General features: G+C 41.7%; 1 protein-coding gene across 2 annotated transcripts in view; it reads right to left on the reverse strand.

The window, feature by feature from the left end:
• The window catches only part of LOC111869568, a 274045-nt gene extending 261961 nt beyond the window's left edge, over positions 1–12084 (reverse strand). For both annotated transcript variants that reach the window (XR_002843690.2, XM_023861195.2), the window contains exon 1: positions 11185–12084. Coding sequence is in view for 1 of the 2 variants with exons in the window: in XM_023861195.2 (XP_023716963.1) it covers positions 11185–11296 (112 nt within the window). In the remaining variant the exon portion in view is untranslated. The remainder of the gene's footprint in view (positions 1–11184) is intronic.
• Positions 12085–24398: the final 12314 nt, after the last annotated feature.

The following is a 24398-nucleotide window of genomic DNA, read 5'->3' on the forward strand; positions in this document are numbered from 1 at the left end:
TATTTGGATGGTCATCCATCACAAAGACGTTACTTTTACATTGTAAGTAAATACGTTTGTGAGGTCGCGCCATAGCTCAAGCGGTTAGTCGCTGGCTCCCCATCGCGGCGGCCCGGGTTCGAGTCTACTCGAAGTCTACTGGAGTCTACTCCCGGGCCATAGTGCGGCTGGAGGATTAGGTAAATTTAAAAAAATTCACCTCATCGGGATTCGATCCCGCGATCTTCCGGCTTGTAGCATAAAGGAAAAATAAATACAAATTAAAGGAAATTACTTAAAATAGGTAGAAGTAAAGGGAGGACAGAAAGAAAGTTTAAAGATTATTTTATTTCTTCATCAAAACTGCGCAATGAAAGCTTGCGTAGAGTCAGTTCTTCAAGTGAACATAACAATTCACTCCTCAAGTTGATGGAACCAGTAAATGGTTGTAAGGGACGAACATTTCAGATTAGTTCACTGAGAACTTGTTATCCAGAAGAAGTCAAACTTAAAAAAATAAAATAAAATAAAGCACTTCCCTTTCGCCCAAATTACGTTAGAAAGCCATACTAACATGCTTTAATGAAAGCCTACATGCGTATAAATTGCTGTGTGAGCAGCAAACGACTCACTGTAGACATTTCAGCTATCATGGCCCAATTTACATCGGTTAACAAGAATCTGTTTGAGGCTGCACATAATACTTCCACAGAAGGCATAAAATAAAGTGAAGCCATGCTCCAATTTCTTCTGGCAACGACGCCGTCTCATTCGTGATTTAATACACTCTTTCATTTTTCGAAAAACCTGAACCATTCTTCTTAGCTTTATTTTATTCAAGACCTCATAAAATATGGAAGAGATATCCGTACAATGAGATCAAAGTAAGTTTCCATTAAATAGAAGGACAACCGGGTGCATAGTAGAGTCTACTACAATATTAATAGACATTGATGTGTACGGAGTTAAGTGACCTACTTTACTGCAATGAGTCATCGTTATTTTGGGAATTATATCACCTTCTTTACATGAAAAACGATACTTTCAAATATCACACTTAACTCAGACACGCAGGAATTTTTCCCCCTTTACAGGAAAACAGTGATTTTAAACGCCGTTCTTAACCTTTAAATGCCAGACTTTTGAAATGGTCGAAGGGTGAGCTGCAAGGAGTTTATTTAAATATCCGATGTTGTTGGGCGTTTAAATGCCCGTTGATGTAAATGTCCGTTTTTGTTGGGCATATAAATACCTTTAAGCATCTCATTAAAAATGCTGTATCTTATACAATTTTTATGATGGAGCGATCAACTTAACTTAGTTTTTATGGGCAAGAAACACAGTATCACATATTATAATGCAGGATTCGAAAATGTTTGGACAAAAAAAGTTATACTCCTATTTATGAGTACTGTAAAAAAAAAGTATTTCAGCTTCTTCACAAAGTGGTTCTGCATTATAAAATCATTCCTGCTTGCAATACTTGACATGTCTCCGCAGTCTGTGGTGTTATAAAACAGCTGGAAGCATTGAAAACCATATTTTGTTTTTCTGCTCGTAAGGTTTATATCTTTGCTATATTCTTCAGATTTTCGACTCTTGACTAAAGGGATAGGAAAGTGAAAGTATGGGGATTCAGGAAAGACTGGAGAAAAGGTTCTACATCAGTGCCAAGCCCTGCCATTGCAGCTGCAAGAGAACATTGCCCTTTCTATGGTTGCAACCAAACGCTTGCATCGCAGCTGAGATGCAGAGTGCATTCAGTTTTCTGTGAGTCAGCAATGAATTTGAATACTGTAGTTTCATTTTATCATACAATGGCAATGAAACGTTGTTTGGGAGATGATGAAATTGAAAGGCAGCTGGCGTTCTACTCTGGTTCGGACATCTGCACAGGAGATGCAGTTCATGACTGCGGCTAAGAAGATGAGAACGACGAACTCGTGTAAACATCATCGTCTTGGCCGCGCCATAGCTCAAGCGGTTAGTCGCTGCCTTCCCACCGCGCCCACTTGACCAGACCGGTCAAGTGGGATTTGTGGCGGACAAAGTGGCGCTGGGGCAGATTTTCTCCGAGTACTTCGGTTCCCCCTGCCAATCTTCATTCCACCAATTGCTCCACAATCACCCTCACCTATCATCTGGGGCTGGTACAATAGGCCAGAAGTGGCCGCAGTACAAGGGACTTAGTCCCACCCCACTAGCAATAAAAAACATCATCATCAGCAGCATGGGGACCACGACAACAGCATGGCAGGAGTGGTGCTAATAATTTTCCGGTGGGGCAGTGGGGATCAATCTCAACAAAGCTCCACATGTGAATAAGGATTCCACCCCACTCCGCGTGGTCACGTTCTTCTTCAGAGGAATTTTCTGTCTGTTGGTGGAAGAGACTAACAGATCTCGTCACCAGTATCTTCACTCCCTGACATGACCGATCCCGAAATGTTTCCTTTTGCAGGGATCATTATTCAATTGGGCCATAATAGTACAGCCAGAATAAGAGACTAAGGGGCGACTGCTGAGCAATTTATCACATCTTTATGCAGTAACACACTGACACGCGACCGATCTTTTCATATTCTTCGCTTCCTTCACTACAGAGACAACAATGCAGGAATTGACAGACAAGCCAACAACTATGACCGACTACGGAAAATTCGGACTATTCTTTACACTCTAAATGACGGATACGAAAAGCATTATAATCCTTCGGAGCATTTGGCTGTTGACGAAATAATTGTAAAATCTAAAGGGAGTACATCCTTAAAAAACACAAATATTTCGGAACCAAAATCTTCAAGCTCTGTGATGCAGCAGGCTGTACACACGACATGAAGGTTTACTTAGGGAAGAACATGACACCGCCGCCCAAGACGTGACAGCGACGCATGCAACAGTCAGGGACCCCTGCGGAAGGATTGAAACGGCTGGACACAAATTGTGTATGGATAACTTCTTGACGAACTATTGGTGCAGAAAAGAAGTTACTGCGAGACAGTCGGACCAAGTCGGAAGAGAAGATTTGGAATGAAGAGAGGACATACGGGTTAGGGTGAGAGGTCACATGACAGCATTAGTTTGGAAAGGCAATCGAGACGCACATGTGCTGACTAACATACACGCTCCTCTAGCAGAGGCAATTTCTGTGACGAACATGGAAATGCCATAAAGCCAGCAACTGTTGCGGATTACAACAGGCACACGGGATATGTTGACAAATCGGACAGGATGACATGCAGTTATTCCATCAGCCGTCTGTTCTTCCGTTCACTGGATCTGACGATTCTGAACAGTTTCATCCTGTTATCATCCTGTGACGAGAAATTTTCACATCTCGCCCCTGTGCACATCATCAGCAAGCCCCCCCCCTTCACCCATACTGCTACTACGTCATCAACAATATCTCGCCTAGAGGAGGCAAACCTCCTCACCCAAGGGAATGAACTGCCGCGTTTGTTCTACACCTGGGAAGAGGAGAAACGTCCTCAGGAAGTGCAAGAAATGTGACGTGGAACTGCGCATTCTCCAGTGCTTCGAGGAATCCCATACAAAGGCTAGACTGAGTTAGATGCCGCGGGGATAAAGCAGATAACAATAACAAATTGCGTATGTTGTATTGTATTATTTTTAAAAATAAATATTTAGCATTGTGTGTGCGCTTCTGCTTGCGGCGTGCGCGCGCACTTCTGATATATTCCTGTTGCTCCCACTTGGAGCATACAGCATCCGTGAAACACTGTGTTTCACTTCAGTTTATTAATTTTAGACAATTGGTAGGAGCCCTTGGACGGGGGATCAGCCCGACGGTTCCGTGCTTATCTCTTTCCCTTTTCTCCTTAATACTTTCCCATCACTTTTATCTGTTCGGTCTGCTGCCATTCACTCATTCTTACCTATACCTGCATCGCTCAAAGGCTACTGTTATAAAAGATATGACACATGTGCAAGTTTTATCGAATCATGCTTCCAGACTCATGATTAACGCCATCTGTCCGACACTGAAGGGAACTTCGTACTCTGTGGAGTCAAACACACGTCAACTGTACATGTAATATAATTCATAGCCTCAAAACTGAAGTGTTAATTAGTAACACTTTAGCTTAATGGCGTTCATCGAATGCCTTCGAGTCTCAGACCACTGTTCTACGCAGACTGCCACAAGCAGAGATCAGTGGATAACTCTGTCATTGCATACCGGATGGCCGAGGTCCAAATTCGAATTCGGGCATTGGAATTTTCCAATTGTCTATCTAATTTTTAAAATTACCCTGGGACCAACCGAATGTAAATGATTTCTTAATTTTATTTAGTTTCCTTTAGAGTCTAGCGGCACATGATTTCTTTAATCTGAACGGCTTCTAAATTGAATATCAGTAACCGAGAGATAAGAAACGCGCTTCAAAGATCCACTTACACTGAAATATCGTCCTGTACTGAGTCTGGTATTAAGTGACTTTTATTCTAATTAACAACCAACGCGCAAGGCTGTTGGGCCTTGTCAACAACTAAAGACCTGAAAACAATATTGGATTTGAGGTTCTCAGAGCGGTGACTATGAAGAGTGTGCAACGCTGTATTGCCTGGTAGATTTTCTCTCATGTCGCAGAGGAACGTACTGCCACCATCTTCAGGGTCTAAGAGCAAGCTAAGAAAGTGTCAGAAAGTACCGGGGGTCACCGTTTGCCAGAAGAGCCCACCCTTCGTTAAAGTACTGTAACAGGTAGATCCATTTCTAGGCAACGCCCGAAATACGAGCACGCAACAACAGAACCAGGTCACAAGAGGTGTTTTCTATGTAGTCCGCATCCTTGACAACAGAGGGGCTGTGTTTTCCATAGGGTCCGAGCCGAAGAATTGTAAGAGGGCACATTCAGAAGAACTGAAATACTATGGAAGAGTACGAGGAGTAGAGAGGAGTACAACGGGGTACAACGGAGTTGAGAGTTGAGTGTTGAGGTGTGGAGTGTTAACCAGGGGCGACCGAAGCGAAGGAATCTCCATTGCTAAGATTCGTTACCGGGATACGTGTAGTGGTAACACTATAGATGAACAGCCATTGTGGAGAACTGTTACCAAGTAAAGACTAGTAAAAGTAGACGGAGAAGACTTGGTGTGGAGTGATTTGTAGTGTGGAAATCAGGCGTAATGTAATAATTACTTGTAGTTACGACATTTAAGTGGTCAATAAATCTATTCACCAATCCAAATCCGGTCTATAGTCACCAATACACGTGACAATACACTGTTTACAGTTGATTCAAATGAAAAGATTTGCCTATAAAAATCATAACTTCTGTAAATTGCAGAAAGCTGGCTAACTCTGATTTCTCAGACAGGGAATTCGGGGGTACTGAGACTTTTGTGGCAAAGAAGAAGCATTATTCCTATCGTTGATATTATTCCATCCATTACAAGGCTCTCACCGTCATGAATATTTCTTCTGAATTTGGACCCATGTAGCCTGGTAGGCGACTGCAGGGTAGGAGCGTCTATCCTGAAGTAGAAGACAATACACAGTGCTTAGAATACAAGACCACAATATGAAGCCTCGCATTCTGACATTCTTGGTTCAATCAATATAAAAAAAACTCCGCGGCCTGTAGTCCGCAAGCGAACTATACCGACTGAGCGATCGCCGCATGTCGGCGAAGTTAGTGCCAACTTTTGCGGATAGAAGGTGTCATGTGATCAGCACAACGGATCCCCACGGCCGTTAATTTCGGTTTTCTAGACCGCAGCCGCTATTTCCCTGAAATAGCTCCTCAATTATCCTCAAGAAGCTGAGTGGACCCCGTTCCAGACCCATTATTTCTCAGAAAATCTTATAGCCCCGGGAATCGAACCAGGGACCTCTGGATCTGTAGCCAGGAACTGTGACCACAAGACCACAGAGGCGGTCGCAATAAATATAAATTATTTATGTTAACTCAAAACATAATATAATATAAATGTCATTGTTATAATTCGGCTTCGAACCTTTAAAAGGCTTTAAGCATTTATATTGACCTCGTGATATAATGGCTGTTATACGCTGTATTAAAGAACTGATTGTTCGAAGATTACAATTCCATATTTTTTCTGTGGTTTAACAGTAACGGGCAATTGGCTAAAATGAAAAAAAAAAATAGCGGGTCTGCCTTTCCTTGGATTTCACCTCTTAGTATTCGCTCTTACACAAAGGCCCTTAAACTTGTACATATTTCATTTTATTATTGTTGAGTTGGTGCTCTTAAGCAGAGGTATCCTGAAATTAATTGAAACAGTATTGCAAACTGCAAGTCCTATCTCACACTGCCACTATTGAAATCAAGGGAGAACAGCGGGAGACCTGTTATTTAAAATGCAGCAGCACATAAGAGAGTTCCCACGTTTCTCTACAACGGCGTGCAGTCTGTGACACTGATGAGTTCCATTCGGTTCCCTTCACACTCGTCGACTTTCCTAATGGCGTATTACAAAAACAAAGTTAGAAAGCAATTGCTATAAAGACTCTCCACTCTTGCATCAAAATATTTGTAGCTTATATTTAGATCTCATTATAATTATACCATGAAATATTGAAGAAAAGAAAATCGCAGAGCAACAGAAATATGAATTAGTGTTTCTGAAGAAAGTTAAGAGAAACCTCATTACACTAATGACGTATATTACTATCTCCACAAATTTGCCTCCACTTTTTGTTTGTCAAAGAGACGTACACCTTTACTCGTATTATAGCTGTTCAGCCCTTCGCTGGGCCTTGGCCGCCATTTCAGTTTCTTGATCCTATACACAGTCGGTAGGATACATTGAATGGGGGAGCACCCCGTTGCAATGCCTCCACCTACACAGAGAACAACACAAACAATACAGATATCCATGCCTTGAATATTATTCGAACCCACGATCCCAGCGTTCGAGTGAGCGAAAAAAAGTTCACGCCTTGGACCGCGCGGCCACTGTCATTGGCGGGAGGTACACCTGCCCTAGGTTACTTCTCGCACTCGTATATCTGCAGGAAACGTGTTTCTTCATTCAGTTCTTTCTCCGTTTCGTGTTTCGCGGCATGTCTGCAAGCAGAACAAATGGTCGAGCTCCTGAACTTCGACCTCTAAAAAAGGAATTTCCCATTTCATCTGTGGGACCCGACCAATCTCCTGCCCAGGGGAACTAGGATAGCAACAAATGTGACCAGAATGCATCTCTGACAACTCGTGACCGCTTACTGCAAGGATCTGAAAGTAGGAGGTATAACCACGCCCCCTTAGGCATTCGTGGTTCTGTGCAAAGAAAAATATAAATTCTTTCTAATTGGAGTTTAATAGTTGCTCTGCGTGAACAACCCGATCCAAGCTACGTACAGGAAGCCCCCACTAATCCGGATTAGTTTGATGGTCATACGGGTCATTAAGCGATAATCCCGATTAGCGAACAAAATGCATCCCTGAAAGACAAAAAACTTAGAACACAAATGCATGGACATTTTAATGATATAAATAGTACTGAAGAAAACAGACAAAAAGAATCACTGTAGAGCCCTTATTTAAAAGACTATAAATCTATTCATCGGTAGAAGACAGAAGTTTTACTTGTTTTTGAACGTAATAATGCAGATTTGAAGAATCTGTCAAGTTTTATCTGAACAGACAAGTGACTCATCTACCTTCATAAACGCCAAGTGTCTTTTAAAGTATGTAACCAACTAGAATTTTTCATATTTCGATCCAGAATAACTGTAAGCGGTTTATCGAGGGTTTACTCTATGTACTTATTTATTTATGTATTTATTTATTTAATATGTATACTATATATTTCACTTCTAATATTCCCCACTTAAATAGTACCCAACTCAATGGAGTAGAACCCTTGAGAATCTCATAGCTGTTCAGCTGGACAATAAATTACTCTTATCTTATACACTGTAATGCTGTCACTTGGTAGAGTGACTATAAAATGGTTTGGATTGGTAATCGGATTTATTGGACATTCATACAACTCGTTACTGTACTTTACAAATCACTGTCACAAACAGACTAGTGTCCTCAGTTTGTTACACTCTCCACTAGCTGTTGCTTGGTAGCGGCTTCCCACAGCGGACGTTCCCCTTCCCTTTGGTTCCCGAAATATCCACAGTCTCAGCTACTAGATTCTCACAGTGACAGCTCACAACGAGTAGACTGCAGCAACCCCCTATCTCACTCACTAACCCATCAGATCACCTCAACTAAACTGACTCTCAGAGTCAGAGTCAAAATTACGACTGGCGGTGTGCCGCCAATCAGTTAGTCTTGGCACCAAGAATCTTGAGAATCACGACCAGAAGTTTATTTTTTTCAGTTTAATATTTGCGGTTATAGTTCTTGTGTAACTTCCTCTCTGACGAGAGGGCGGGTTTGTCTCTTATGAATACGCTTGGCCTCTGTCAATAGTACGTGTTGCACATATAGCTTGTTACTGAAAATGTTTTCTTTGTGCACTATATACAAGTCCTCTGTCAGCCCAGGTTTTGAAAAGCAGATCATGCCTATCTTACTTATCTTATGCTACAACGGCAGCTTAGTTCCTTGAACGGCCGTAAGCTTGACCGCCAACAAGCTTAGGCTTCTTATACTTTCTATATCTGGCTTCAGCTTATCACTGATTCTCACTGTTTTGCCTATAATATCTCGGCACAGACCGGACAGAAAACATCGTTCCATTATTTCTGAGCAATTTCTGCTGTGGAAATACGCTTGTTTGCGAAGCCGTCACTTAGTAACGGATTTTACATAGTTCCTTACATAGTTTACATAGATCGTTGCCTAGCAACGGGTCGACATTGTGGCATGTCAACCCGTCCATATGCGGGGTCCTCCGACTGTCTCTCCATGTCACGTTTTACGGTGACTAGTTCTTATCCCGATGGAAAAGCCCCCATCTAGATAATCTATGTGGATGTACGCGACAGCTTGTTCAATATATTTACTGTGCCCATCAAACATAACCTACAGATCTTCCTTTGCATTTGAATTCTCAGGGCGTACCACACCGTTGTGACGAGACCCTCTTGATTATTTTAACCAGTTTTGTTTGCAGTAAAAGGTCTCTTCCCATGGATATAAAACAGACTAGGAAAATGATTTCATCTTAAATACCTCGAGCTCATAAATCTAATTCCAAATTCGCGTACAAGCCAGAATATCAGGTGACTCCGAATCTACTTGCAGTCTTTTTAATGAGAAAATCAGAAAAATAAATCTTTCATTGGAAAAAATGAATATGTCATTAAGTTCTTATGCTTTCGTAGCAAAGAGGAATAGAAATCATACCATTATAAAATATCAGACACAAAATTTAATACCTTCAACATTATCTTAAGTATTTTCACAAATATCATTAAAATTAGCAATCATATTATTCATATGTACTCTTAGGGACTCGAAATAAGACACCTCTTTTCTAAGAAGCAGTATTTGAATGAAAAAAAAGACTTGGGCTAACGCGGTAATGAGCCCAGTAATATCCTAACTGACCTACCAAAAAAAATACAAACTCCGTGGATTTAGTCCGCAAGCGAATTATACCGACCGAGCGACCGCAGCTTGTCGGCGATGTTAGTACCAAATTTAGCGGATAGAGGGTGTCGTGTGGTCAGCGCAACGAATCCCCATGGCCGTTAATATCGGTTTTCTAGACCGGAGCCGCTACTTTTTCCATTCAAGTAGCTCCTCAGTTATCCTCGCGAGGCTGAGTGGACCCCGTTCTAGACCAAATACTTCTCAGAAAATCTGGTAACGCCGGGAATTGAACCTGATCCTCTGGATCTGTAGCCAGGAACTCTGACCACTAGACTTACGAGTAGTGCAAAATAGAATTTCAATTATTGTTAAGTAACTGAAGCATATTCAGTACCTAGTCCACACAACCAAATATTTCCATTGAGTACTGGGATTTCCAGATTCAAAACAAGGCCCTGAGACCTCCTGTTTCGACTGTCTTCTTCAGCTGAGTGCCTCAGATGAACTCAGGACCTCTTCCTTTCACATATTTTTCTATTCATTATTATACGACACTACCTATTTTGAGCTACCGGCAGCGTCGTTAAATAAACCACGAATCAATGAGTAGTAACTCTTATTTTAATGAACACTTGTCCTGCATTTTGCGTTATCCAGCTGCAAAGGCACTAAATCTAAGTCACGATTTTTTGCAAGGGTTTCACAACTCTCCTCGCGAATGCATGTAAACTACATTAAAAGAGATTATTACAGATCCATTTCAAGTCCCTATAATTCATCGTTCATAATAATGATACAGTTTTTCATAATCTCTTAAGTTAACATGGGCATCAAATGAACATAAAAATAAAAACCCCCACGCCAGAGTTTCTTTGTTATGGAAGATAACGAAGAAAATTTGCCTATACTTAAAGCGTCAAATAATCAACCATTTATCATTACGTCCTGTGTTCTTACAGATCTGGCAGTATACAGGCCCCATAGACTCGATGTAGCCTCGTTCTGCTATGCTGACGAAGAACACAGCTAAATATATATTTTTTTAAATTCACTTAGTGGGGGGTGGAGTCTAAATGGGTCCACTAGGCACGGCGATCACTTATTGGCCTACTGTAGCCTGCCCCGGGTGATTATGATGATGGAAAATTTGATGGAATGAAGATTGGCAGAGGAAACCGAAGTATTCGAAGGAAACCCGCCCCAGCGCCACTTTGTCCACCACAAATCCCACTTGACCAGACCCGGGATCGAACCCGGGTAGCCGCAGTAGGAAACCAGCGACTAACCATTTGAGCTATGGCGCGGCCAAGAACACAGCTATCACGGAATTTGATTACCAAATATACGGTCTAAAAATAAATGTCTAGGCTTCTTTTACGGAGGTTGTCGGTTCAAATCTCGACCGGAACATTGCTGCCCTGACAGTGTGCTCGTGGTTTCCCTCAGTATCTCTAGGCAAAAATCAGAAGAGCGGTTCGATTTTGCCAAGACCATTTTCCTCCATATCTTCTCCCGTACGTCGGATAACCTTGTATACGATGTTATCTATATAACTGTGTTCTCGATAATGATGGCGTCTTCAAATAAGCCACAAAAACACAAATAATTAGATAATCGGAAGAAAATATACAAAAGAATATATAAAAATACATATTTATCAGCGAAGAGGCTAATTACAGAGAAAAATCTAAGAATCTACGAGTTACAGATATATGACAGTACTTACAGTATTTGTTCTTTTCCGACGTAACTGTTCCCGCCATAAGAAGCAGCAAGAGTAGGATGATTCCAAATGGGGCCCAGAGAGGGGGTCCGGGGCCCCTTGATATTAGCGCCATGCCAGTTAAAAGGCGCCGACTGTCGCCATATTTATATTATAGTACCATTATATCACCACCGACGTCGTTACCGTCGCTGCTGTCGTTCGAAACAAAAAAAGAATATCACACGGGTCATACACTGATATGCTACCATCATACAATTCTAACATGTTCCATAGTCACCTACACACCGTATATTATCCACTGTCATCAAATTTCATATTGTTACATTAATACGAACAGCAAATAGACTGTGTCGAATTGCGTGTCGATCGTTTAAGGTGTCAGCCATTACTAAGCGGGCATGTCTCCCGATGTTCCGCAAGATAACGCTAGCGTAAACACTTCTTTGGCCCCTTATAGTAAGAGAGATCGAATGGGGTAAGAAAAATCTCACTGCGCCAATTATTTTGAACTCTTGCAACACAAAATTCACATGACGTGTCTTTCGTATACACACAAGTAAGGTCTCTGCAGAGAGACTATGCAACTTTTACTGCATATACTGTAGCATGCCTATATTAAAAATATCAAAAGACAGTCATACTTCACACATTTCTTGCTAACACCGTACAATTTCTAGCGTCCGAAGAAGCAGCACTGAATTGGTACGATGACAGACGTGTCCAGTGTTCATCCGCGTAATGTTACTACTGTTCACACACCCATTCACGCCACCACTCCGAGTTCCTTGTAAACGCTACATCAGATATGTTACTTCTTTACACTTTCCCACACACTTCGCTCCCTCAGCTCGCCGGTCTGTCGGTCTATCGATCAGGAACTCTAAACTCTGCTACTGTTCACAGCAGACTATACAGCACTGCCATCTGCCTGAGGTAACAGTACTACTGCTCCACCCTCAACCCACACCTCCCAACCTCACCGTATCACTCTTACATCACGCCAGCAAAATACGCAGGCGTTAATATAACCCCGTATGTCTTTAGGTTTCAGACGTTTACTGCAGAGGAACGATATGCTGCCCTTGAGGAAGCTTCAAATGAAAAAGAGACGCATGGTTATACGATGTTACATGGTAGTTTAATAAGATATTCTTACGATCCTTGTTAAAATGGTCTCAAACATTCAGTTCCTATTTGATTTAGCTTAATGGTTTTAGATTAGGGCGACTAGACGTTGTATAACTGAACTAACAAATATAAGCATTTTATAGGCTTTTGTTTTGAATAAAACACTGTAAATCTTCACAAATACATTCACATTCCATTAGAAATTCTAACTATGCGTCATATATTTAAATAGTATCAACATTCACAGAATGTAGTAAGTAAAGTGTAATGGTGTAGGTAAATATGCAAATTCAGGCATACAGAATCCCACATATGTGTTTCCAATTTAGTTAATATTCTTTTGCTTGAAGAATGTTGTCTTCTGGGATGTGGTGAGGTGTAGATATCTTGTTAACCGACGTTTCGGAGGAACGTGTCGCCTACATCTTTGGGATATAAGAAATCCGCGAGCGATGACCCAGCGTGATCAGGTGTCTGTAGACATAGTCACGGCCAGAAAAACCTCAGATCTTACATTCTTTTGCTTCTTCTACCAAATTCTCAGTTTGCAGCAGATATATCTTTATTTGACATTCTGTCTCCAAAATGATCATCTTATAATGGCCTAAGATATTCCGAATATCCAACTCCAGGTAATTCTTATGTTTTCTTCATGACCAACGCGTAACGTCTACAACCAATAGCTCAAGCGTTTAGTCGCTGGCTTCCCACCGCGGAACAAAGTGGCGCTGGGGCAGGTTTCCTCCGAGTACTTTGGTTTCCCCTGCCAATCTTTATTCCACCAAAATTTTCCGTCATAATAATCACCCGGAGCAGGTACAATAGGCCAAACAGTGGCCGACGTGCCGAGTGTACCCAACTGGACTCCACCCCCCCCCCCCTGTGCAAAATAAATAGGTCATGGCCACATCCTTCAAAGTCCTTTCCATGTTATCATTCAGCATTGTAAAATAAGCCATTAACCCAATCCCAGTAATAACAGAATTTNTCAACATTTTATTATATGTATGAGTTTTACAGATTGTAAATTGACAATGGTTCTTAACTTGATAGTTCATTTTATAGTGTGGATAGGCTACCAACGGCAGAAATGCAGTATACATGTATTTCTGAGGTTTTTATTAGTGTAATATCTATAGGCTGCATATTTTTGTCAATAAAAATGTACCCAACAGACGGTCCAATTGCGACTTGAGAATATATGCTGATAAAATTTCCTGCTGAAACATCAAAGCTTATATTTACATTATTTCAAATGATTTTGTACAGTAGTCACCACCTGAGAGGATGTTTGTACAATTATATACATCAAACTTCACTTGAAAAGTGGCATACATATCAGAAGTACAAGACCTACACTTAAGGGCAGACTTCAGTTGTGTGGAAGTAGCCTATGAATTTGTTGAAATGGGGTACGGAACAACCAGAAGTAACACCAGTAACTTGTAATGAAGTCTACATCGGACCGGACATCTAAACACGTGGATATTAACTAAAAGTAATAACTCCGTGGCTTTAATCCGCAAAATAGCGGCTCCGGTCTAGGAAACCGAGATTAACGGACGTGGGGATTCGTTGCGCTGACCATGCGACACCATCTATCCGCTAAAGTTGGCACTATCTTCGCCGACAAGCGGCGGTAGCTCGGTCGGTCGGATATTAGCTAGGTACAAGAATAAACACAATAAGATTAATGTGAAGTGACTAAGCTCTTATCCGTGTTTTTAGACTTGGCAGTACTGAAAAGAATGCGCAGCGCAACTGGTCGAGTCCCCTAATTGCGATAAGAATTTCAAGGTGTGTATGAGGCCTCCCTTACTACCATCATACAGTTGCAACCACTGCCCCGCTACTTGTTTATACTTCTCACTTCTCTTCACGCTCAACCGAGAGGCCAGGTGTAGAACTTCTCTAATGTTCTGTCATCTTAACTAACCAACTAACTTGACGGAGCTGAGCTCTTCTTGGGAAGCCACCAGTTGTGCAGCTGCTCAAGAACTTCGCAGTAGTTTATGGAACCCAAAGGTTCATTACCATGTTCACAAGAGCCCTCCACTGGTTCCTATCCTGAGCCAGTTCCATCCAGTCCATACCACCCATCCTAGCTCTATAAGATCAATTTTAATATTGTCCATCCCCCTACGTCTTGGTCTTCCTGGTGAACTCTTTCCTTCTGGCTTTCCCACCAAAATCCTATATGCATTCCTCTTCGGCTCCATTCGTGCTACATGCTCCTGCCCATCTCATCCTCCTTGACATTATCATTCTAATTATATTTGGCAAAGAGTACAACTTACGAAAGGCATTATTGTGCAATTTGCTCCAAACTCCTGTCACTTTATCTCTCTTCGGCCCAAATATTCTCCTCAGAGACCCTCACTCTATGTTTGTTCCTTTATGTCGGAGATGAAGTTCCACACCCATACAGAACCACAAGCAAAATTACAGTCTGCATACTCTAATTTTTACGTTCTATCGTCTCGGTGAACATAAATTACTCGTAGGACATCAAATTAATAAGTTGGGCGTACTATCAACTGAAGCATTGGAAAACTGTCGTTATGAGCCCAATTGTATCCAACTTGTTCAAGTTTCAATTTCTTCTGAAATTCATCCTTGAAGCTCACGCTGTATCCACGTCAGAACTCACGGAGTTCTGCAACACTCTTGTATTCTGAGAGATGAAAGTGGTTATGTCTAGTTTAAGAGAGAACAAATGTCTCTGGCTGATAGACAGAACGGTGAGTTCACACAGCAACGTACTCTCTTGTACGAAGTTCCGTAACCATCTTCCTTCGCTGGAAAGCAGATGCAGAAACAATTCACATTTTAAATTGTGTTACCATGGCAACCGTTGTTCAGTGAGCATGCAAATTGTCGCATTGTAATTGATCATTATTAACACCACACTCTCCAAGAGAAGAGAAGAGGCATTTCGTCTTTCGAACGGCAGTAAGATGTATATCGGAGAGCGACAGTTTCCAGTAAACACTGTAACGGCCCAGCTTTGTTGCTGCACTTTGCATACATCACATTCTCTTAAATGCAAGGAAGAAAATTTGTTGAAGTGGAGTAGACTTCTTAGCTAATTCCAAGGAACAGAGATCTTTTTGATAAATTTAGAGTATCCCTCTTGGCCGAGAAGTTCCCCTGTCTTTATTTAAGTTGGAGGTTTATCACCACTTTCAGAGGAGCATGTGATTGGTCCTTCTCCTGAGCCAGATAAATTCATTTCACATTCTCACAACCTCATTATGAACCATTTCAGCGTAGTGTAGACCAAATATTTTTCGGAAGAGCTGTCTACCTCCATCTCAAGGGTCCATCTCAGATGCGTCTGTAGCTGTCAGATTATACAGTATCGGATTCCAGAAGACTTATTCAAAATACATATTAATGAATTTTAATTTTTACAAAATCACGACAGTGAATCAACTCTTGTCCTAAGTGCTCTTAACGCTGTGGACAAACACAGAGTCTGTGTACCTCTCTAAAGGCGAAAATTAAGTCAAAACACGTACACGGCAGGACTGTGTTTCGATTGAGGGGCCGTTCTGATCAGAGTAAGTGACTTCCGATGCGGAAGAATAAGTTTACCTAAAATGTGGCGATGTATGTATGAAATGAAGAGAAGAGAATAATAACCATCTTGAAGAAAGCAGTCTTTGGGATGTTGCGCCGTGTAGATATTGTGTTAACCGGCGTTTCGGATGAACGTATCGCCTTCATCTTCAGGACAGAAGAAAAAAGAATAAAATCCGCGAGCGAGGAACCAGCGTGAGTAAATGCTTACAGACTAACCTCACATCTTACAATAACTATCTCAATTGAATGAAATACAAAGAAATAGTGGAAAGTAAAGCTTGCTGCCAGAGCTTCCGTATAACAAGAACATGAGCTCCAACCCACAATCAAGATTACTGCGTTGGTCATTTGAAACGTTCAGGAAGATTACTAAATTAATTTAAATTTTTGTAAAGAAACGCTTGTTGAATTACAAGACTAAATTAATATTTTAATAATAATACTAGAATATCTTTATGTTTTTTATATTGATATTTAACAGACATTGAACCAGAATACTGATGTTACATTTTAACATATGATGAGCAACTAAAAATGATTGCCTGCTTCAAATTATGTTGACAAAAAATGTAAATTTGTTTTTAAAAAATTGAAGACAGTGAAGTTTTTTAGAAACTGTTGTTTATTTTTGTGCTTACTGCGTATTTGTGTAGGCCCAGAATAACCGAAGTTGTCTCCAGTCTTGATTAATTACCACACTGTTCAAACACATGGAGGTGTGGGAGAATACGTCCACGGATCCTTAGCCTCGGTACAAAATGGAGGTGAGTGGTCACGTTCCAGCTCCAGTAGTGTTACCGCAGCGTAAATACGTAGCTACGATAACTATTAGGTAGGTCTATTGAACTTGATGGAGAAGATAAAAATCCCTGCCCCTACAGGGAATCGAATCGCGATCATCCAGCACGTAACGAAGACCTTACATTTATCGAATAAAGTAAGCTTTTACATTAATACATATTTCTGTATTCATTATATTATGTGACTTTATGATCGTGAAATATTTGCTAAGCAACAACGTTCATAACTTCTGATAGCTTTACATTCACACGGAATTAAAATAATGTGAAATAGAGCACGCTCTGAGAAGGAAACAGATCTGAAATTCATGTATTTAAAACTAATTTGTAATTCAAAAGGCAGCGTGCTATCCGGCAGGAAGAGGACGAAGCTTTGTTGTCATAGCTACGGGCTAGGCAGCTAACAGAGACTGTGTTGTATTAACGTGTTTATAATACGCTCCAAAGTCATCATCCAGTTAATGCTCAGTTCCGTAAAATTCTGGCACCAGACATGCTGATATAATGGCAAAGCTCCATGAAATCCAGCTGGCTTACCGCCTGTACTGCACTAGGTTCTTCGCTGTTTCTGCCAGAATTTTCAGGAGAATACGAAAGTCAACACAAGCTCCAACTTCCTTATCATTTCTTATTGGCAAGTCCTTGTCGTCTTTCCGTCTCATTCGGCGCGAACTTACGTAGCATAATTATTTTCCTTAAATGCTCCAGAACCCAATCAGCATTCTTATAACCACTACAGATTTCAGTAATCACATAAACGAGGTCAGTAACGGAAGGAGCCCTCGAGATTTCAGTTATATCCGCTGAAAAAACGTAAAGATATCCCTGTAATAGACCGTGGAGGCCCATAGGTTTCTGAGACGTCGAGGCTCCCACATTTTCTGGACAATCGGCTCATAAATGGAAATGAGGTTGTCAGCCTTACGCTCCGGCCGCCCCTTATACCCCAGGAAGATCCCTGGTGCTCATTTCTGATAGAGGCTGAGTCGAGTCCAGGTCCATAGTGCGGCTGGAAGGATTAGGTTAATTGAAATCCTAATGGTCTCATCGTGAATCGAACCCGAGTCCTTCCGGCTTATAGCATAGTGCCTCAAGCAACTACGCTCCCGCGTGCTCCAGAAATAATCGGCCTATGGAGCAGCACGCACATTACAGTGCAACACAGACTTCTGCGCATGCGAACTGAAGCCAATTCCATTTTATAGAACTGATCAGTGGATAAATACGGTGAGTTGTCTCCTCCACTAGCTTGCTGATTAACACACTACAAACATCCGTACAATGCACGAAAATCGAACGGATAATTACATAGTCAGCCGGCCACGGTAGCCGAGGGGTCTAAGGCACGTACTGTCTTCGCTCGCTTGGAAACCGGGATCGTGAGTTCGAATCCCACTCAGGGCATGCATGTTTAGTTTGTGTGTGTGTTTTTCTGTGTTTGTATACAGGTAGAGGCCTTGCGACGAGCTGATCACCTGCCCAAGGAGTCCTACCGAATGTGTAAGATCTAGAAAAACCGAAGTGAACGGAGAAGTTCATGGAGGTAGGCCTAGGCCCACTGGGGCTGTAGTGCCAAGGGGGAAAAAAATACATAGTCATTACTAGTAATTTTACTGACGTTTTACATAGCTTCTATCATATTACTTCCATTGTTAATTCTTACATATCAGCCAGAGACTGACGAAATCCCACGGTCGTTTCTTAAATTAAATCACAGTAAAAAACAAAACCACGTGAAAAGATTTATTAGTTTATAAAATTGGTGACATTGTGCTGAAACTGCTTCGTGCTGGTTTCTTTCTTGGCTTACTGTTCGGTACTGAATATGAAGACTATATGTTCCTCCGAAATGTCGGCTGATTTTCAACGGATTATATGGCGATATATGCCAGAAGATAGGGCTCTTTAAGATTTATACTCGGAACATCTCCAAGGTTCACACCAAGACTGACCGTCAGTCGCAATGTGACTTGGACTTTGGCTCTTCAAGGCTCTTGCGTCGAAGACTCCGTGTAGATATTAATTCGTGGCTGAAGCCACCTGCTCATGCTGCTTCCTCGCTCGACAATATTTCTACCCTGAAAATGGAAACGACACGTCCCTCCGAAACTTCGGTTCACACAAGATCTATACGTCGCCACACCCCAGAAGACTGCTTTCTTCAGAGTCACCGCCGTGAAAACCTCAAATCTTACATGAACTTGTTTCGTTTGTGAAACGCTGTCATCAGTCTGGCTCCATGTGGTTCACAGCTGAAAATAATTGAGAATTTAATACGCCGTTGTGTTCTTACTCTATCGGGAACCAAAGTCCTCGGTTGTCGGAGGGGAAACGTAAAGTAACGGCAAGTATGTATTTAACAAATGAAAACGTATATGTATTGAATTACCAGGTGGGGGCACGCGGGAGCGTAGTTGGTTGAGGCACTATGCTACAAGCAGGAAGGTCGCGGGATCGAATCTCGATAAGGTCATTGGATTTTTTTCAATTGACCCAATCCTTCCAGTCGCACTACGGCCCTGGGGTCGACTCAGCCTCTAGCAGAAATGAGTACCAGAAATATTCATGGGAGTAAAGGGCGGGCAGCGCGTAGGGCTGACAACCTTACCTCCATCTATGAGCCGATTGTCTAGAAAATGTGGGAGCCTCAACATCTCACAACCCTATGGACCTCCACCGCCTGTTACAGGGATACCTTTAGTTTACTCTACTTTACTTTACTGTTATTACCACGTTGTTCTATATGTTAATATAGGCAAAACTTGCAACCACAGGTAAAGTTGTTCAAGTACTACATTAATTAGACCACTATACCGTGAAGGTGTATGGGGGAGTGAAATTACAGCTGCAGAATTCTCGACGTCGGCACTTGATGACAGTTTCACGCCCCGACCGCTTTAGCCCCTTGGAAATCGCAGCCGGTACCATTGGGTGGGTTCCAGAACCATTTTGAATGCAATGCCAGGAATCAAACCCAGGCCCTCCAGTCAGAAACCCTTCACTGTACCAACTGAGCTAACCTCATGTACCAGACAATATCTCAGTCGGTGTCAGCGGTTCGCCAGCCCTGCCCTACGCCATCCTGGCACCTACAATGCACACAAATAGGATCTACCTACCTACCACTCGGCACTCCAGCCCTGGGCAATAAAATAACTACATACAGCTAATTCTTTCTGAGAAACTGATAAGAGCCCACCTGATCAAGAAACACCCTGTCTCTAATGGCAGCCGTGGCTGCAAGACCCCGCGATTGGGCAATACCCGTAGCCTCATCTCGTACAGAGTGGCCTGAAACCAAGAAAACAGGGCGGAGGACCAATGATGAAAAGACGAAGCTATAACCTGAATAGTAGTACTCGTTTGTTTAATTAAAACAATTACGAAGTTTCCCACTCCGTTCAGTCGACCAGGCCGTTACACTACAGCACGACTCTTCATAATGGCTCTTAAAGAAGCAGGCTATGGAATGAATTCATCTGGCTCTGGATAGGGACCAGTAGCACACTCTCTGCAGACTAATATTTGAGTTTTGTAAAGAGGGGGATTTTATTTTTTTGCCAGATGAGCGACCACTGTCATCTCAAGAAACACTCTGACCCAAAGCGTCAGTTTTTAATCTTCGGGGTCAAATATGCCAGGAATTCTGTCGTCTTTACAACTGCGAAAACCGTTCCTTACCTTCAGCAATAAAGGTAAAGTTTCCCCTGTGCTTAACTAATTAAGCACTATGCCATGAAAGCGTATGGCGGAGTGGATGTATAGATCCACATTTTCTTGACCTTGGCACTATCTGGAGGTGAGTGGTCGGATTCCCGGCCCGGCCGCTTTACCCCCAGGGAATGAACCCCCGGTACCTATTGGATAGGAGGTTGTGTGGACCCCAGAGCCGGTCTGGACGATTTAGAGAAACGAAAATTCTTGACCCTACCTGGACTCGAACTCCGACCCCTCCGTTGTCCAGCCCGTAGCCAGTCGCTAAACCGACTATGCTACACCGGCTCCTACTTTCAGTAATAAAGAAAGTACATATATCATGCAATGAATTTATATCTACAAAGCTGGCATTCAAGCAACACAACCTGACCACGTGACATATGGCATGCAGTTCCATTATTAATCTGAACTTATGGGAGTCAGCCCCCCCCCCCCGATTGGTTTCATTCTATTGCATTTAATTGCTACTATTCCCTGGAAACCAATTAATTCATGCTCTTTGATTGAACATTGCCTGCAGTACAATTTGATGAGAAAGTCCGATGCATGCGTGGCGATTAATCAATAAACCTTCTTAGCGTTTATTGCCTGAAGGATATGTGTCATGTGACGGTCGTGTTTTTGTCCGCATCTTCCATTTCCCTGAACTTGGATTTAGTTTAATATGGAAGACCAGAGTTCGGGATTATTGAATGAATTAGTTCACATTGGGCCTTTAAGAATTCCTTATTTTCACAAATAAAATATTATTGCGTAGTGTTGTCATTTTGAAGCTGTACCCATATAAAATTCAGTGCATTTCTTATCTCATTGAGCATAAAACATAAAAGAGTGTTCATAAAGTAGGCAGGAAATGTCCCTCATTTTTCTGAATATATAAATCAAATCTCTTGACATGTTTCAAGAGACATGTGTAAGGGACCCTTTCGTGATGCTACCCATGGTATTTCCAGCATTCACTTTCAGTTGTTGTCTGGGTCTTGAGTTAATTTTTTTTTAATTCTCATAGTGGGGGTGGAGTCTAGCTGGGCCACTGCTTGGCCTATTGTANTATGTGTAAGGGACCCTTTCGTGATGCTACCCATGGTATTTCCAACATTCACTTTCAGTTGTTGTCTGGGTCTTGAGTTAATTTTTTTTAATTCGCATAGTGGGGGTGGAGTCTAGCTGGGCCACTGCTTGGCCTATTGTACCTGCCCGGGTAATTATGATGATGGGGAATTTGGTGGAATGAAGATTGGCAGAGGAAACCGAAGTACTCGGAGAATACCTGCCCCAGCGTCACTTTGTCCACCACAATTCCCAATTGACCAGACCCGGGTCGAACCCGGGCCACCGCGGTGGGAAGCCAGCAACTCGGAAATTGCAGTTGCGTTGCGGTTGCAAGTTTCCTTGGCATGCCCTCACCCTAAGTGTTCCCACCTTGCATAGAATCAGTTCAGAGTTTAATTGAGTGCAGTCTTCAAGAAATTTATTGGCACGGCAGATTTTGGTATGTTCAGCAACTAGTATATACTTACAGTAGTTAACTGCGTCATATAAGTGATTAATAAACGCAATGAAAACCACGGGTCCCAGAAGAGATCCCTAAGGAACACCAAAGAGTACGTCAAGAGAGGAAGAAACCTTTTCAGAATCACGTATCTGGGATTGTCTGTTGGTTACGTAACTGTGAAGCCGATTTGCACCACCATCAGAAAGTCCAAAAGCACTAAGCTTGTGAGGAAACAGCGTATGAGTGACAGGTCCAAACCAGCAGCACCTGCTTGGAGCTGAAAGCCAGTTAAGGGATGATAAAGACAAGGTAAGTGGCCAAATTGGCGACTGAACATTTAGATTTACTGAAATCATGCTGGCAAGGACTTAATTTAAACTTGATGTAATGTGAAACATGTCCATGAATGACAAATTCAAGTTATTTGCAAAAATGAATTAGAAGGGATGTGGGTCTGTAACTGCTGACAGAGACGAGTGTTTCCTTTTCTAAAAGCAGGAACATTTGCCGCTGGCTTCTGTAGCGTACGAAGACGCTGCGGGGTTAAGATCAGATTACAAATTTGACGATTATGATGATGAAGATAATAATAATAATAATAATAATAAACACGATAGCGTAGTGGGTTGAGGCACTATGCTACAAGCCGGAACGTCGCGGTTTCAATTCCCGATGAGGTCATTGGGTTTTTCAGTTGACCTAATCCTTCCAGGCGTACTATGGCCCTGGGGTCGACTCAACTTCTAACGGAAGTGCGTACCAGGAATCGTCCTAGGAGTAAAGAGCGGCTGGCGTGTAAGACTGCCAACATCACCGCCGTCTGTGAGCCGATTGTCTAGAGAAAATTTGGGAACCTCAACATCTCACAAGCCTATGGGCCTTCACGGCCTGTTACAGGGATACCTTTACTTACCTCACCTGCTTCGTATTCAGGATGTATGAGGTTTGAATCCCGGTCCAAATACCTGGCGCCCTGATTGAGGTTGTCTGTTGGTTCCGTAAATACCAGCAAACAACTGCCTCAATAGCGCCTTGAAGCCCACCCTTTGCCGCTCACCTTCCATACACCCATGCAGTGCTGCATACACTAAGTAGCTGATAGAGCGTCTCTAAACATCCGAAGAATCATTTAACCGTCATCCACCAACTGAACGTATGTCACACGAATTTTGTCAAAATAATAAGAAATTAATGCAAAAAACCAAGTGATTTATAAACATTTCGGTTACTTTGACACAATTTCCATTTTATGAAAATGCCTGTATGTTAAATATATATATATCTGCAGGATATGCCAACAATCTGCATACTGCAAATATTATATAAATAAATCATACATAAATAATATCTCTGCGCGTGGCACAGTTAGGAGTGCTCATTTGCACTTAACGAAATCCAAAGCAGTTACTGTCCCGGCGTTTCGGGTACGGTTAATCGTAACGTTGCTCATGTACAGTCAGATAAGGGAACGGTGATAAGCGCTAAATCTATGAACCATAATTAAGCAGAGAAGATAGCGTGTCTGCAATGGCTCTCCGAATAAAAGCTTGATTACAAACACTGTGCTTCATGCCTACAGTACCCTATTCGAGACCACTGCAGACACTCGGGTTTTACTGAAAGTCTCCAAACTAATTTTTACTTGTATATGTGAATGTACATTTACAAATGAAGTTGGAATTCTCGTCCTGGACTGAAATAGAACATTTATTGCAAGTTAAAATAAAGGCAACTAGCAGCCGTGAGAGGGCAAGTCCATAGACTGGAGCAACACGTATCCACCTGGATATGATACCTAGACTCTCAAAACGGAGTCATTAAGAATATTTTTTCAATATGACGAATCTTAGTTTGCGTAAACTGTGTGTAAGCACTACCACATAGTCGTGAAGTGTGCCTCAGAAAACAAGGAAAAAACAAGTAACACAAATCAGAATTAATTCCAGAGGCAGAAACAAGCAGAAGATATACTGTAGCTTCGAGTACAGCTCCAAGCAGGAATTCATTATTTTGCAATTTCACCTACCTCTTTGGTATTCATGCTTGTTTAATGCTGGTGCTCATCTATTAATAGAATAATTAAACTTTGTTTCATTTCTACATTTCTTAACGTGTAATTTCACTGATTTAAATATTGAATGGAAGATGTCTATGTGTCTAAAAATTCTCTTTTATTTGTCTTTTTCTTGCTGAAAGCCTGTCCTGTCGTCATTCATACGACGTAATATTTAAATACTGAATAAGTTTACATGTGACATAAACCATAAATAATAATTATTAGGCTTAGTTGTGGCTGAAGACTAAGGCGAAATGTTCTTCAGAAACATCAGTTAACATTCACTCTACAGCTCGGCGTTATAACACAAAATATAACATTATTATTATTATTATTATTATTATTATTATTATTATTATTATAATTATTATTATTCTTCATCATGGGTGTGAAACTTGGTCTCTGACATTAAGGGAGGATCACAGACTGAGGG

The sequence above is a fragment of the Cryptotermes secundus genome, unplaced genomic scaffold (genome assembly GCF_002891405.2).
Source record: "Cryptotermes secundus unplaced genomic scaffold, Csec_1.0 scaffold486, whole genome shotgun sequence".
NCBI lineage: Eukaryota > Metazoa > Arthropoda > Insecta > Blattodea > Kalotermitidae > Cryptotermes > Cryptotermes secundus.